The 12,840-nt window shown below is 52.6% G+C and overlaps 1 protein-coding gene and 1 long non-coding RNA gene across 16 annotated transcripts; both read right to left on the reverse strand.

The window, feature by feature from the left end:
* Positions 1-64: 64 nt before the first annotated feature.
* Positions 65-7,563, reverse strand: DNAJB2 (DnaJ heat shock protein family (Hsp40) member B2). 15 transcript variants are annotated; one of them, XR_015141625.1, is made up of 10 exons: positions 7,449-7,563; positions 6,911-7,012; positions 6,124-6,233; positions 4,996-5,049; positions 4,691-4,813; positions 3,732-3,824; positions 3,423-3,525; positions 3,164-3,234; positions 1,220-2,318; positions 65-1,011 (listed from the first exon to the last, which is right to left on the reverse strand). XR_015141625.1 is itself a non-coding variant. In XM_086338672.1 (10 exons), exons 2-10 carry the CDS (start codon positions 6,973-6,975, stop codon positions 1,001-1,003), a joined length of 837 nt encoding a protein of 278 aa, XP_086194798.1. In that variant the 5' UTR covers positions 6,976-7,012; positions 7,449-7,563; the 3' UTR covers positions 65-1,000. The 15 variants fall into 15 exon arrangements, 11 of the variants coding, with proteins under 11 accessions (XP_086194798.1, XP_086194793.1, XP_086194785.1 ...); XR_015141622.1 differs by lacking the exon at positions 7,449-7,563 and adding an exon at positions 7,332-7,381; XR_015141620.1 differs by lacking the exon at positions 7,449-7,563 and adding an exon at positions 7,262-7,381.
* Positions 7,564-10,237: 2,674 nt separating this feature from the next.
* Positions 10,238-12,807, reverse strand: LOC147377810 (uncharacterized). Its single transcript, XR_015141697.1, has 3 exons — positions 12,668-12,807; positions 12,191-12,308; positions 10,238-12,059 (listed from the first exon to the last, which is right to left on the reverse strand). It is a non-coding gene; the product is annotated as an uncharacterized LOC147377810 (long non-coding RNA).
* Positions 12,808-12,840: the final 33 nt, after the last annotated feature.

A 12,840-nucleotide genomic window follows, 5' to 3' on the forward strand; every position in this document is an offset into this window, starting at 1 on the left:
CCCGCTGGCCCCACAGGGTTGGCCGGTGGGAAGGAAGCACACAGGACACAGCACACCACCAAGCTCTCGAAACTCAGCTTTATTGACTTCCAGTGTTTCCCTCTTGGTCTGAGCTCAGCCCAGCTGGCTTTGATAGGTCACTGAGACTCAACGGCACAGGGGCTGGCAACACCCCGGCTCCACCACTTCCCTCCCCGGCCACTGGGCTCCCCAGGGAGGGAGGAGGAGAGGCAGCTTCTGTGGTGTTGGAGAGAAAGAATGGGCAGCAGGGTCAGAGGCCAAAGGAGCCATACAAGCAGCAGCATGCCCGGAGCACCCATCGCATGCTGATTCCAGCCACACACACACACACACACACACACACACACACACACACCCCAGAGCGCTAGGGTGGCCTTCCACCTTCCAAGCTCTCACCAGCCCATGCCCATCAGCCCTCTTGAGACCATGCCCTGCTCAGCCAATCCGCCCTGGCTCATTCTCAGACCCCAGGACTGCCCACAGGAAAATAACCTCTCCCAGATGCCTCAGGGCTTTGATTTGTACACTCTAACCCCAGCGCTAGCAAGATGTATCAGGGGAAACGAAGCTCAGACCATTCCCCCTTCATCCACATTCTTGCCACCCCTGCCAGGGACAAATCAAATGACAAGATGTCCCCATCTCACAATGAGTTAACAGGCCGACCAGAGCTGGAACTACATATCCCAAGATGCACAGCTCAGTTAACTGCACACCACTTCCCCCAAGCATGATCTAACAGAAAGGAGGCGAGGTGCATTGCATTCTGGGACTTGTAGTCCCTAGGAAACAGCACCAAACACCCTGGGAAGCGTTTACAGGCTAAGCCTACCTCCCACCCGGCCCCCGCCCACCGCCCAGGCCCGGCTCTATGCTCAGCACGGGTGAGGGAGAGGGATGGAGGATCCCCTCCCAGTGCACAGGGTTGGGCGCTGTCCTGTTGGAACTGTGCAGCAACTCTGGGTCCCGGACATCCAGCTCAGAACACATCTGGGGAGAGAGCAGGGGTGGGGTGACAGGAGAGAGGATCAGCCGCAAGCTGTGGAGGGCAGAGCTAAGCATGCAGCCCTGGGCTAGCCCTGTGGCCTCTCCCTGAGCCCTGATGCATGGTGCGGGAGGATGGGGTGTGGTCCCTCCTAGACCTCCCTCCTGGGGCACCCTGGCCCTATCCCCCCTCTCCAGGGTTAGCCAGCCTCACCTCTGGCTAGTCCGGAGGCTGGGGGCAGGCTGAGGCAGCAAGAGGAAGGGAGGAGGAGTAGGCTCCGGTTCTGAATCTGGACGGGCCGAGAGGCTCCCGCCCCACCCAGCTAGCCTCCCCGGAAGACCTTATGGCCCTACGGGCCACAGCATCTTCCTCGCCACAAAGAGGCCTTCTGGGGAAAAGGAAGAAGGGAGTCCCAGCCAGGCAGGAGGCAGTGAAAGCAAGCGATGTAGCTCGCGGGGAATTGCAGAGAGAAGAGTGCAAGGGAGGAGAAGCAGCACCAGGAGGGAAGCAACAGAGACGTCAGAGCTCAACACTGCGCGCGGAAACCGGGGTAGGGGTGTCTGCAGCAGACCAGGAGAGCTGTGGCTGCCCACTCTGGCTCAGAGAACCTCAGGCCAAGTCCTCCTTCCTTGACATCACTCAGCAACACAGGTGGCAGAAGGCCTGGGCATGAAGGCCCGACCCAAGCCACTAATGCCCCTTAGAAACTCCCCGTCTAATAAGAATTAAGTTCATCCTGGCTCCTCAGGCCCTCCCGCTGCCCTGAGGTCCCCCCACCCTGGACTTCACCAGGGACCTTTCAGCCGTGGGCTGAGCACAGCAAATCCACGCTGGAGGGAGGGGTGGACCTGGGAGGGGGCACCGAGGTGGAGAGGGTCTCCTGCAACTCAGGCCATGCCCTTCTCTGACCAGGACTCCCAGTGCCCCTGAATTGGGTGGGCTGGGCCTGGTGATCAGAGGATGAGGCAGCGTGTGGCCTTCTCCTCCGGAGAGGGGCTGGGCTTGGCTGTGTCACCCCTTGCACCCTCATGGGGCTCCCGTACGCCTGGATCGTGGTTCTGGGCCTTGGGCTGCCCCTGCCGTCGCCGCTGTGCCCCCCGCCCACCTGCTGGTTTCTTCCCAGCTGCCTCCATCTCTGACAGGCTGTAGGCCATGGCAAGCTGCAGGTCCTCGTCCTCTTCAGAGAGGCTGCCGTCAAGGGGTCGTGACACAGGGGTCTGCCGGACCTGCGTGGCCCCTGACCTGGAGGTGACAGACTGCTGCTGCTCACGACGGCTCAGCTCCAAGCCCAGGGCCAGGTCGTCTGGGATACCTGCAGGAGTCACAGCCACCATGAGGCCCTTTGATCCAGGCCGCAGGAAGCCTGCCAGGTGGCCTCATGCACTCTGGCCACTCTCAGCCCCTCCTCTGGAAGTGGGGGTGCATGCATTTTGAAACCTAGCATGGTTATGAGCATGGCCAGTTATTCAGCTTCAGCAGGTACAAGCTGTCTCTTTGGGCAAATTATTCAATCTCACTAAGCCTCCCTTTCCTCATCCATAAAATGGGAATGACAAGAGTGCCTACACTGTCAAATGGTTCCAGTGATTAAATAAGACAGCTTGTGAAGTGCCCTTATTAGCACACAGAGCTCCCAGAGTCAGCGGGCACCAAAAGGTGACCATCCTGTACCGCATGGCATTGTGGGAAGAAGAGGTCAGCCCCAGGAACCCTGCATCCTGTAGTTTCATTCCTGGCTTCACCCTTCACTAAGTAGGTCAAAGCCTCGGGCGTGGGGCTGCCCAGGAGTTAGGACCGTTTAGCTATGCTCAGGCTCCATCTCTGCAAATGAAAAGTAGGGCGAGTGCAAACTGCCCTGCTTTCCCCTGGTTCCTGTAAGAATATTGGGGATATGGTGGTGTGTGTACAAGGGCTTTGAAACTAGTCATGTGCTCTGCAAACTCCAGACATCCCAACTCATGACAATGGTGACTAGCGGGCACTCTGAGAGCCCACGATTCTGTGTCCCGGCCCCCCTACCCCTTCCCTGGATCACCATCTCCGATCGTGCCAGTCTGGCCTCCCTGGCCTAGGGGAGTACAGAGAGGAGTAGGTTGGGGAGGGGGCTCTGGGGCCTCGGGCTTCCTGCCAGGGATCAGTGGCTGGGCCCTTCCTCACCATTGATTGTGACGGACTTCAGCTGCCCATCCTCCTCCACTTCTACCCGCTCCTGCCCGTTCTCCATGATCCTGTGGGAGACAGCACGGTTCACTGGGCAGGCGGGCCTGAATCCTGCGGGAGTCTGTCCGGGCTCTGCGCTGCACTGGACAAGACGTACTGGACTCTGCCCTCAGGGAGCTGCCTCTCGAGTTGTCTGCAGCCCCCCCACTGCCACTTCACCCTCCAGCCCTGGCATGGTCCCAGAAGCAGCCCTCACCTGCGTGTGGTGATGCGGCGTCCTTGGACAAAGGTGGTGGACGTAGAGACGGAGCGAAAAGCACCAGCCCCAGGACTGAAGGAGAAAGACGAGGAGGAGAAATCTGGCATCGGGACAAGGGGGGTGGGGGAGGAGGGGGCATTAGACAGAGGCTGCACTCGGCAGGCAGGCTGTGCTCACAAAGGGCCGAGAACCTCTGTGAGGCAGGGCTCTGGAGACATGAGAGAGAAGGCGTGGGAGAACAACAAGCTGAGGTAAGGGGCTCCAGGACTCCAAACGCTTGCATGCATGGGAAAGAATGGCACTTACCAGAGTGCCCAGGAAAGGAGGAAGAGAAGGTGAAGAAAGGGCCCGAGTGTCGGGAACCCCGGTTCTGAAGCTCTGAGAAGGGGCCCAGGTCATCTGCAATGAGTAAGCAGATGAACCATCATCTGGTGAAAAGATCCTCCCCCGCCCCCCACTGTGTGAACCTTTCTTTTTTTTTTAAACATTTATTTGTCTGCACTGGGTGTAAGTTATGGCATGTGGGATCTAGTTCCCTGACCAGGGACTGAACCCCAGTCCCCTGCATTGGGAGCACAGAGTCTTAAGTCACTGGACCACCAAAGAAGACCCTGAACCCTGCTTAATCTTAGTCTTGAAATAGAAGCTGCTAAGCAACTGGGTACATTTCAGCTTGGACTGATTTATAAATCAAATTCATTTTTAGTGTTATATATGAAAAAGTTCCCTGGTCAATTGCGGCCACCGTTAATACAGGAAGGCGGGCAGAAGGAACATCTCCTTCAGTTTTAGGCATAAGCCTGGTGTGATGTCAGGCAGACGCTCTGCCATCTGCTGTGGGACTCTAAGCAAGTTATCTGAATGTGCCTCAGTTCTCTCATCTCTAAGTGGGGATAAAGTTATCTATCTCCCAGGGTTCATTTAACCATTCAAATAGGTAGCGTCTATTGTTGTTTGTAATGGCATTATCACTGTCCCATGATGTTCTGAGTCTTGCTTGCATGGCTGTCACTGTGGAGGTTTAACAATGAATTACTGTTGTTATCATTTACGTAAGGCGAGTCTCTGAAGTGTCACTATAAGGTCACGAGGGTTCTGGCATGTGTGAGATTCTGTCCCAGCGCTCACTTGGATCCACCCCCACAAAGTCTTCTGTCTGTGGAATTCTGTTTCCCTCTCAGCTCCTGCCTAAGGCCTCCCGGCTGATGGAGGGTGGGCCTGGAGGGAGACGTCCAGCTCGTCAGACGCCCACCAAGTCCACTCACCAAAGAGCTCTGCAAAAGGGTCTCCACTCCCGAAGAATTCCCGGAAGACCTCCTCTGGGCTGCGGAAGGTGAAGGTGAAGCCAGGTCCGCCACTACCAGCTTCCTCGCGAGACGGGCCGGTTCCTGGAGGAAAGGCAGCATGGGGAGAGGGCTCAGGGCAGGCACCCTGCCCTGAGTGAGGGAACCCCACCCGAGGCTCGGAGACTCCAGGAGCCTGGAGTGAGAGCAAGAATCCACTGCAGAAGACTGGCCTCCCTGTTTCTCCCTGACCCACTTCTGTCCCGGGGTGTCCCCGCTCCACCTACCTGCCCCAGTCAGCCCTTCCCGGCCATAGAGGTCGTAGATCTCACGCTTATGCTCTGAAAAGAGAGACTGGATCATTTCTCCCTTCCTCTGGGATGACGGCCACCTCCCCCCACCCCCAAATTCCAGGCTAGGCCCGTCTGAAGACTGTCCAGAGACTGACACTTGGGGGGCAGGAGGGTGAACAGGGGACATGAACATGGCCATGGTTTTAGCAGCAGCTCAGCCCTTCACACAAGGGATCCTTCCCATCTGTAAAATGGACACAATAACAGCACCGATCTCATAGCTGCAAGGATTAAATGAGATAATCCACCTAAACTGCCTAGCACAGTCCCTGACACTCAGTGCTTCATAAATGTTAACTAATGATCACTATGTTATCATTAATCAGGGCTTTAACCTAAATGTCACAGAGACCTTCCGTGACTACCTAACAAAAGTTGGTGCCTGTGATTCCCTATTCCCTATCACATCACCCTATTATTCCTTTAGAATAACCTTGTCTCTGCATTTACTTGGTTAATGTCCATCTTTCCTGACCAGACTGTGATAAACCCATCAGGGCAAGGACATAGCCTATTTGTCCTTCATTGTTCCTCTGCCCAACAAGAGCCTGGTACCTTGAGCACTCAGTGAATATTTTTTGAATTAATGAATGAAAGACCTGGAGTCATATTCCTTGAGCAAGTTACCCCACTTCTCTCAGCCTCAGTTTTCTTGCCTGCCAAATGGGATGATAAATCCTGTCTTGAAGAATGGCTATGAAGACTCATGGAGATTACACCCCCTAAGGCCTGGCTCAGAGAAGGCTCAGCATACCTTGGTTCCCTGCCTTGCTTCCTTCCCCTTATCAGGACGTATGCCGCAACTATCAGACCCTGGGGAACAGACACTGAGACAGGGGATCAGGGGAAAAATAAAAGGGTGCTTGGCACAGAGTAGGTGCTCCTCTCAACTGAAACAAAGAATTCCAGAGTCCCTGTGATAGAGGAGCACTTAATTGCCAGGTTGAAAGAGGCATGGAGGTGACGAGGGTGGTGGCAGCATGGCTTTGGGAAGCAATGTGATGGGCATGAAGTGGGAGTGACAGGTGCTGGCCTGCCCTGACCCCTGACCCTGGCCCTTACTGTCGGACAGCACTTCATACGCCTCGGCCACCTCCTTGAACTTCTTCTCAGCAAACTCTTTATTATCTGGGTTCTTGTCTGGGTGCCACTGTAATGCCTTCTTCCTATACCTGCAGGAAGTGGGTTCAGAGGGGAAGGTCAGGGGACAAAGGCAGGCACTTCCCACACGGAAACACAATGACCCATTTCCTGTTAGCGCACCATGGCCCTTCCACCACTCAGATCCAGGTCAGTCCCAGCTGCTAGGGCTGCCTCTGCAGCAGTGTTTTAATGGAGTCCCTCTCTCTCCCCTCTGCAGCCAGTGCTAGGACTACATACTTGCATCAGCAGATGATAACCTGAGAGGGAGAAAGTCCCAGCCCTAACCCTTCCCTGGGGCTAGCTTGGTCTGGGGTTGCTACACGTGTCCATGGAGGGTACAGAGGCCGCTGGTCCCTCCTGGTCTCAGTGCTTGAGCATGTCTGCACTGCATGCTCAGAAAGCCCACACTTAAGACGCTGGGGGATGGGGTAGGAGTGAAGACTGAGGGAAAGGACGGGAGGGTGCACTGGAAAAAAAGCCCACACTGCAGCTCCTAAACAGAACTTCTGCCTACACATTTTCCCCTATTCATCCAGGGGTTTCCTTCCTCCCTACAGGGGGTCACTCTCTGAGGAAGCCTCCAACCCCACCCCAGTCCTTTCTAAGGACCTGGCTCTCTCCGCACTGCCTCTGAAGGGCCCGGGGGTGGTGGCTGGGGGGGTGGGGTGGGGTGAGTGGCTTTCTGATGCACGGCGGAGGCACTTACGCCTTTTTGATGTCATCAGCGGACGCACTTCGCGGTACGTCTAGGATCTCGTAGTAGGATGCCATGGCAACTCGTTAGTCGTCAGGCGGGTCTCCTTGAGGGCTGCGGGGTAGAGAAGGTAGAGTCAGACCCGAAAGAACCGAGAGCCCCTCCCTGGGGCTGAAGACCCCCTCAGGGGGCTGCAGAGCCCGCTGGCTCTCCTCGCGGCCGGTGACTAGACTCCCTCCGGCAGCCTTATCGGCCCTGGCAGGCGGGTGCCACCGGCTATCTCGGGACTCAGAGCCGGGGCGCCCTATCGCAGCCCGCAAACGCCAAGGGCCCCCCAGCCTAACCGGGGCCCCCCGCCCGCACCTCCTCCGCCAGGAGTTCCTGGCCTCCTGCAGCGCCCCGCCCCTGCCCCCCTCCGGGAACCGTCTGGCACCGGCTGCCCGGCTCGCGGCTGCTGCGTAGGACGCGGCCGGCCCAGCTGTGCGCGCAAGCGTGCGTCAGCGGCACGGAAACTACTAGAGACCCAGAGGAGGCCGGCTCGGCCTGTCACCTGGGGGGTGGACTGGGGCCGTGCTGCTGCAGGGGCTGCCGGGAGATGGAGGCGGAGCCGGCTATTTTGGGCTTGCACCAGAACAACGTCATCCCCAGATGGGACCTGGGAGACAGCGGCAGGTTCCATTCAAGCGTGACGCATTCGCCAACAAACAAGCCTCCCAGTCCCTGGCCCCTCTGTGGCCTTCCTACAGACAGGCTCGGTGACTCGGGGAAAATCGCCACCTCAAGGGCCCATAGACTCCCCTCGGGGCCTAAATCCTCCCCTTTCTTCAGATCCCTGCTCCAGCCCCATCGTCAAAAGAGGCCGCCCAATTTTCCTGAGTAGGTCAGACCTGCCTCTCATAGCTGTTCTTGGCATATTTCCTCACACTGGTCAGAGATACAGATTAGCATTTGTTTATTTGACTGACATTCACCTCCCTAACTAGGATGTCAATTTCGGAGGGTAGAGATTATGTCCTTTTTTTTTTTTCTCTCTCTCACTAGAGTATTAAGGACAGTTAGTGGGATTCAAAAATAATCCGTTGGATGATTAAATAATGAACAGATGGGAACATGTTGTTAACGGTTTTGACACATTTGGGGGGGGGGGCAGAAAGAGAGGAAATTCCCCAGATTCGAGGTTTTTCTTTCCAAACTGATCCTGAGTAGACCTCTTCCATTTTAAAGTGATTTCTAGCCCATGGCCTCATGGGAAATTGAGAGAACCTTCTAGAACTGGCTTCCACTTGCTATCCAGGCCAATGCACAAACATTAATTGAGTATCTTATATATTGTAGATGCTGCCAGGATGTAAAAAGAAGACTGTGGCCCAGTCCCTAACTTAACAGAGCTCCAACCTAAGATACCAGCCCAGCAGTATAAACCACTAGGAAAACCCAAGGCTTTGGAAACAGACAGACCTGGTTTTGCAACCTGGTGCTACTGTGTGACAGGAAAACTTCTAAGGACTCGTTTTTTTTCTCCCTTAATACAGGTAATGCCTAGGGCTCTTTGAAAGTCACATGAGGTATAGTGAATAGGTGGTACAGGTGGGAAAGAATCCACCTTCAAATGCAGGAGACACAAGAGATGCAGGTTTGATCCCTGGGTTGGGAAGATCCTCTGGAGTAGGAAATGGCAACCCACTCCAGTATTCTTGCCTGGAAAATTCCATAAACAGAGGAGCTGGCAGGTTACAGTCCATGGGGTCGCAAAGAGTCAGACACTACTAGGCACACAGCACAGGCTCTTAGTACAAAAACTCTGGCATCATTACAGGCTGAACAATAATGGTTATGTGAATCCAGTATTTTAAGCTGGGTGACCCAGAAATACTTTCATCAAAGAGAAGGGCTTGAGCCAGACATGAAAGCAGAGCCTGGAGTGCATTTGTCCAGTTTTGCTGGCTGCTCACAGTCTCTGAGCCTCCTACCTACCTACACCTGGTGAATTCCCACTGTGTAGGCTTTGATGGGAAGCAGGCCACTACTTGCCACAAAACCTGACACTTTCTCTCCCAGACTCCCTGGCTCCAAGGGCGCAGGCAAAAGCCAGACACTCTGCCAGTCGGGAGGGCCAACTGGGAATCTGCAATCTGGAACAAGTCACAGAGAAGCAGGGGCAGTTGAGAATTCATTTCTACAGCGGTGGCAGTAGAGCCAGCAGTGGCCTCTAGTGTCTGGAGGAGGGAATGTCAACCTCAATGCCTGGGTGGGAGGAGGCCTCTCTGCAGTGAATGGAGGGGACAGGGGTCTTTTAGGCAGTCTGTCCCATGCCCTGACCTTGACTGTGGTACAGACTGCCCAACTTCCCTTGATGGCTACCTGTTTGCAGAGTCTTATTTGGCAGCCCTTGTATCGATACTGTATGCTACCCAGTATCTCTCCAGTTATATGTGTGTGTGTGTGTGTGTGTTGGATGGGGGTGGGATTGGGTGGATGATTTCCTGTTGTTGTTTTTTTTTGCCAGAGTTTCTACTGTTTCCAGTCTTGACTGACCTTGGTATAAGAGGAAGGAATCAATTAGGTTCAATCAGTTCAGTCATTCAGTCATGTCCGACTCTTTGCGACCCTATGGACTGCAGCATGCCAGGCTTCCCTGTCCATCACCAACTCCCAAAGCTTGCTCAAACTCAGGTCCATCGAGTCGGTGATGCCATCCAGCCATCTCATCCTCTGTCATCCCCTTCTCTTCCTGCCTCCAATCCCTCCCAGCATCAGGGTCTTTTCCAATGTGTCAGTTCTTCACATCAGGTGGCCAAAGTATTGTAGTTTCAGCTTCAGCATCAGTCTTTCCAGTGAATATTCAGGACTCATTTCCTTTAGGATTGACTGGTTTGATTTCCTTGCAGTCCAATGGACTCGCAAGAGTCTTCTCCACAGTTCAAAGGCATCAGTTCTTCGGTGCTAAGCTTTCTTTATAGTCCAACTCTCACATCCACACATGACTACTGGAAAAACCATAGTTTTGACTAGACGGACCTTTGATGGCAAAGTAATGTCTCTGCTTTTTAACATGCTGTCTAAGTTTGTCATAGCTTTTCTTGATTAGGTCACTCCAAAGTCTTCCAAATCTCTTTCTTTTTACTTCTCTTATCTCAACAGACTTTTGTCTAGCACTTACCATGTATGTGGTATTATGTTAAGACTAGGAATATAAAGAGATTTAAGTTTCAGTCCCTGTACTGAGGGAGATGAAAACCTTGTTGGGGCACAGACAAACGACAGCTGAAGGGAATTATGTGGAACACGAGTAGCAAGCAAAGGGTTAATTTCCTTTGTTCACAAAGGATTCCAACAAACTTATGAGCAAAGACGAGCAATGTAATTTTTAAATGGGCAACGGGCACAGCAAAGACAGTTCACAGAAGAGAAAGTACTGATTTTTAAATATGGAAAGCTGTTCAAACTCATTCATAGTAAGAGAATTATAAAGGAAAGCTGCAAGAAAATACTTTCACTCCTCAGATGATTGATGCAGATCAAAAAGTGTACATTATATGGGAAAGGCTGTGAGCACAGGAGGTCTCATATATTGGTAGTGGGAGGGGTAATTTGGATATAAGTTTTAAAGAGAGCAGTATGAGGTATATATCTAAATTAAAGGTGTGTGCCCTTTGACCCAGTAATGCCAATTGTAGTAATCTGTAGTTGTACATATATGCAAAAAAGTATGTGCAAGTGTTGCAGCATTCTTTTCAATAGCAAAGAATTAGAAATAACCTAAATACTACACCATTAATAGCAGACTGGTTAAATAAGTAATGATACAATGCACTATGGAATACTATATTGTCACCAAAAAGAATGAGGCATATCTATATGTAATGCTATGTTATTGTTAAGTGAAAAAACAAGATGTAGAACAAAGTATATTTAAATGTGTGCACACATTAGTATACATTAGTGTGCACACTTCAGCAGTCTGGAAGGAAATACCATAATAACAAAAAGCATGAACAATGATGGCTGCCAAGAGGGGAATAAATGAAGGGGACTTATTTTTGCTGTTTGTAAATCTCTTTGGTACCTTTTGAATTCTGAAGTGTGTGTACATAATAACTGGTCAAATACACATGTAATCTTTTAAAATCTAGTTGGGGAAATGGGATATCAGAAAGAAGCTGAGTGTTACGCTACAAGGCGATCCATGCCAAGTATCAAATGAGCAATAGAGACAGAAGAGAGAGACTCTAGAGGAAGGAGAGGTCTCGGAGCTGGATGGGTTCTGGGTGACTGTGACCTAAACTGGAAGGAATGGCAACAGTGAGGCAAGCAGGGGGAGGGAGGCTAGAAGGGAATGCAACTTTGGAGGCAGGCATGTTCCTGACACATCAGAGGTAAGGGAGGAAATGTGTTGGGTGGAATCCAAAGTTGGGGCTCTGTCTCTTGTGTCTGCTTTCAGGAGGTAATTGTACCCTGGCTTTAGAAGCCTCGGGGATGAAAGCATTCCCCTACACTGAGGGAGTCCTCAGGAGCCAGGCTAGATGGGCACTCCCAGCTACCCCATGGAGATCTGGGTTGCCACCTCCCACACCCACACCCAGCCCAACCTAAGCCTGCCAGAACTTGCCGACAGAGTTACTAACTGGGAGGCCTCACCAGATCCGAGAGGAGGTGGTCCTCCAACTGCCCAGAGTGGGCTGGCTGGTACAGCCATCAGGAGGGGAGCCTGGCCACCTCTGTGGATGCCCAGCCATGTTGGCAGGTGAAGACCTCACCTTTCTCAGGGCCTTCCCTCACCTATTGGATGTCAGTTGTGGGGAGCTTTTGAAGCTTGGCCCCAGAGACGCCTTGGCCCTTGTTCAGCCCTGGAAGCTGGGTCCCTGCACCAGCCCCCCGCGCCCTCTCCCACGGTGCCTGGGCAAGGGAGTGTCAAGCGTCACCCCCTCCCTGCCTTCGAGGCAGCTGAGTCACCGTCTGGGCACCGGGGACCTGGCAGGTCTAGACGAGGTGACCTCTGGAGTGGTGCCCCGATCTATTGCAGGTGGGAGGAGAGAACACCGAGGAAGAGGAGGCAGCAGTTTTGGCCAGACTGACCCAGGTTTCAATCCCCACTTCTCCACTTCCTCGCTGAGTAGCCTTGTGCAAGTCACGTGACTTCTCCAGGCCTCTGTCACCACATCTATAAAAGAGGCATTCATTAAACAGATTTGAGAATCTAATATGTGTCAGGCAGCATTCTAGATCCTGAGAGAAGAATAGGCCTTGTTCCCATGGACCTTCCAGTCCAGTGGGTACAATAATTATATTTACCTCAGGATTAAAGAAGGTAGTATTGGGCATTCCCTGGTGATCCCATGGTTAGAATTCCATGCTTCTACTGCAGGGGCACAGGTTTGATCCCTGGTCAGGGAACTAAGATCCCGTAAGCCTTGAGGGGTGACCAATAAAAAATCATTAATTAAAAAAATCAAAAAGATAGTATGAATGTGGGGCCTAGTATATAATAGGTGCTTAATAAACAACAATTTTTCTTGGGTTTTAAAAGCTCCTCAAATAACCCCTCTTCCCTCCCCAAGTTTGAATCCAGTCGATAGAAAGACACAGGATAGAGATTTGAAATTCAGCCCTTTTAGAGGGGAAAAAAAATCAATAAAAGCAGACTGGAGGATACAGCTGAGCTAGCTATTCAGCCAAAATGGGTTTCAGAATAATTAAATGATTCTCCGAAGCCCATCGCACAAGTAGACACACAATTGCAGGCCTCTGTCTTCCCAGGACAGAGCTTACCTGTCAGCTGAAATCCTCAGAGAGGCATTGAGAATCCTTTCTGTCTCTGAGAAAATCATTGCAAAATAGAGGGAGGAAACTGTTGGGCCGGGTGTGCCTGTTTTCTGCTCTAAACTTCTCACCATCGTGGTGCCACCACTCCATCCTCTAATTACAAAATAATTATTGAGACA

This window comes from Bos grunniens, chromosome 2, assembly GCF_055505025.1.
Source record: "Bos grunniens cultivar Pamir isolate PY7600 chromosome 2, Bosgru_T2T1.0, whole genome shotgun sequence".
Lineage (NCBI taxonomy): Eukaryota > Metazoa > Chordata > Mammalia > Artiodactyla > Bovidae > Bos > Bos grunniens.

What these genes read in the sequence shown, in the direction of transcription:
- DNAJB2 (XM_086338617.1), bottom strand. Translation starts at nt 6,975, where the DNA reads ATGGCATCCTACTACGAGATCCTAGACGTACCGCGAAGTGCGTCCGCT. An exon ending in GTATGAAGTGCTGTCCGACA is followed by an intron (nt 5,050 to 6,123) that starts GTAAGGGCCAGG and finishes CTCTCTTTTCAG; the next exon opens with AGCATAAGCGTGAGATCTAC. An exon ending in GGAAGGGCTGACTGGGGCAG is followed by an intron (nt 4,814 to 4,995) that starts GTAGGTGGAGCG and finishes CCTTTCCTCCAG; the next exon opens with GAACCGGCCCGTCTCGCGAG.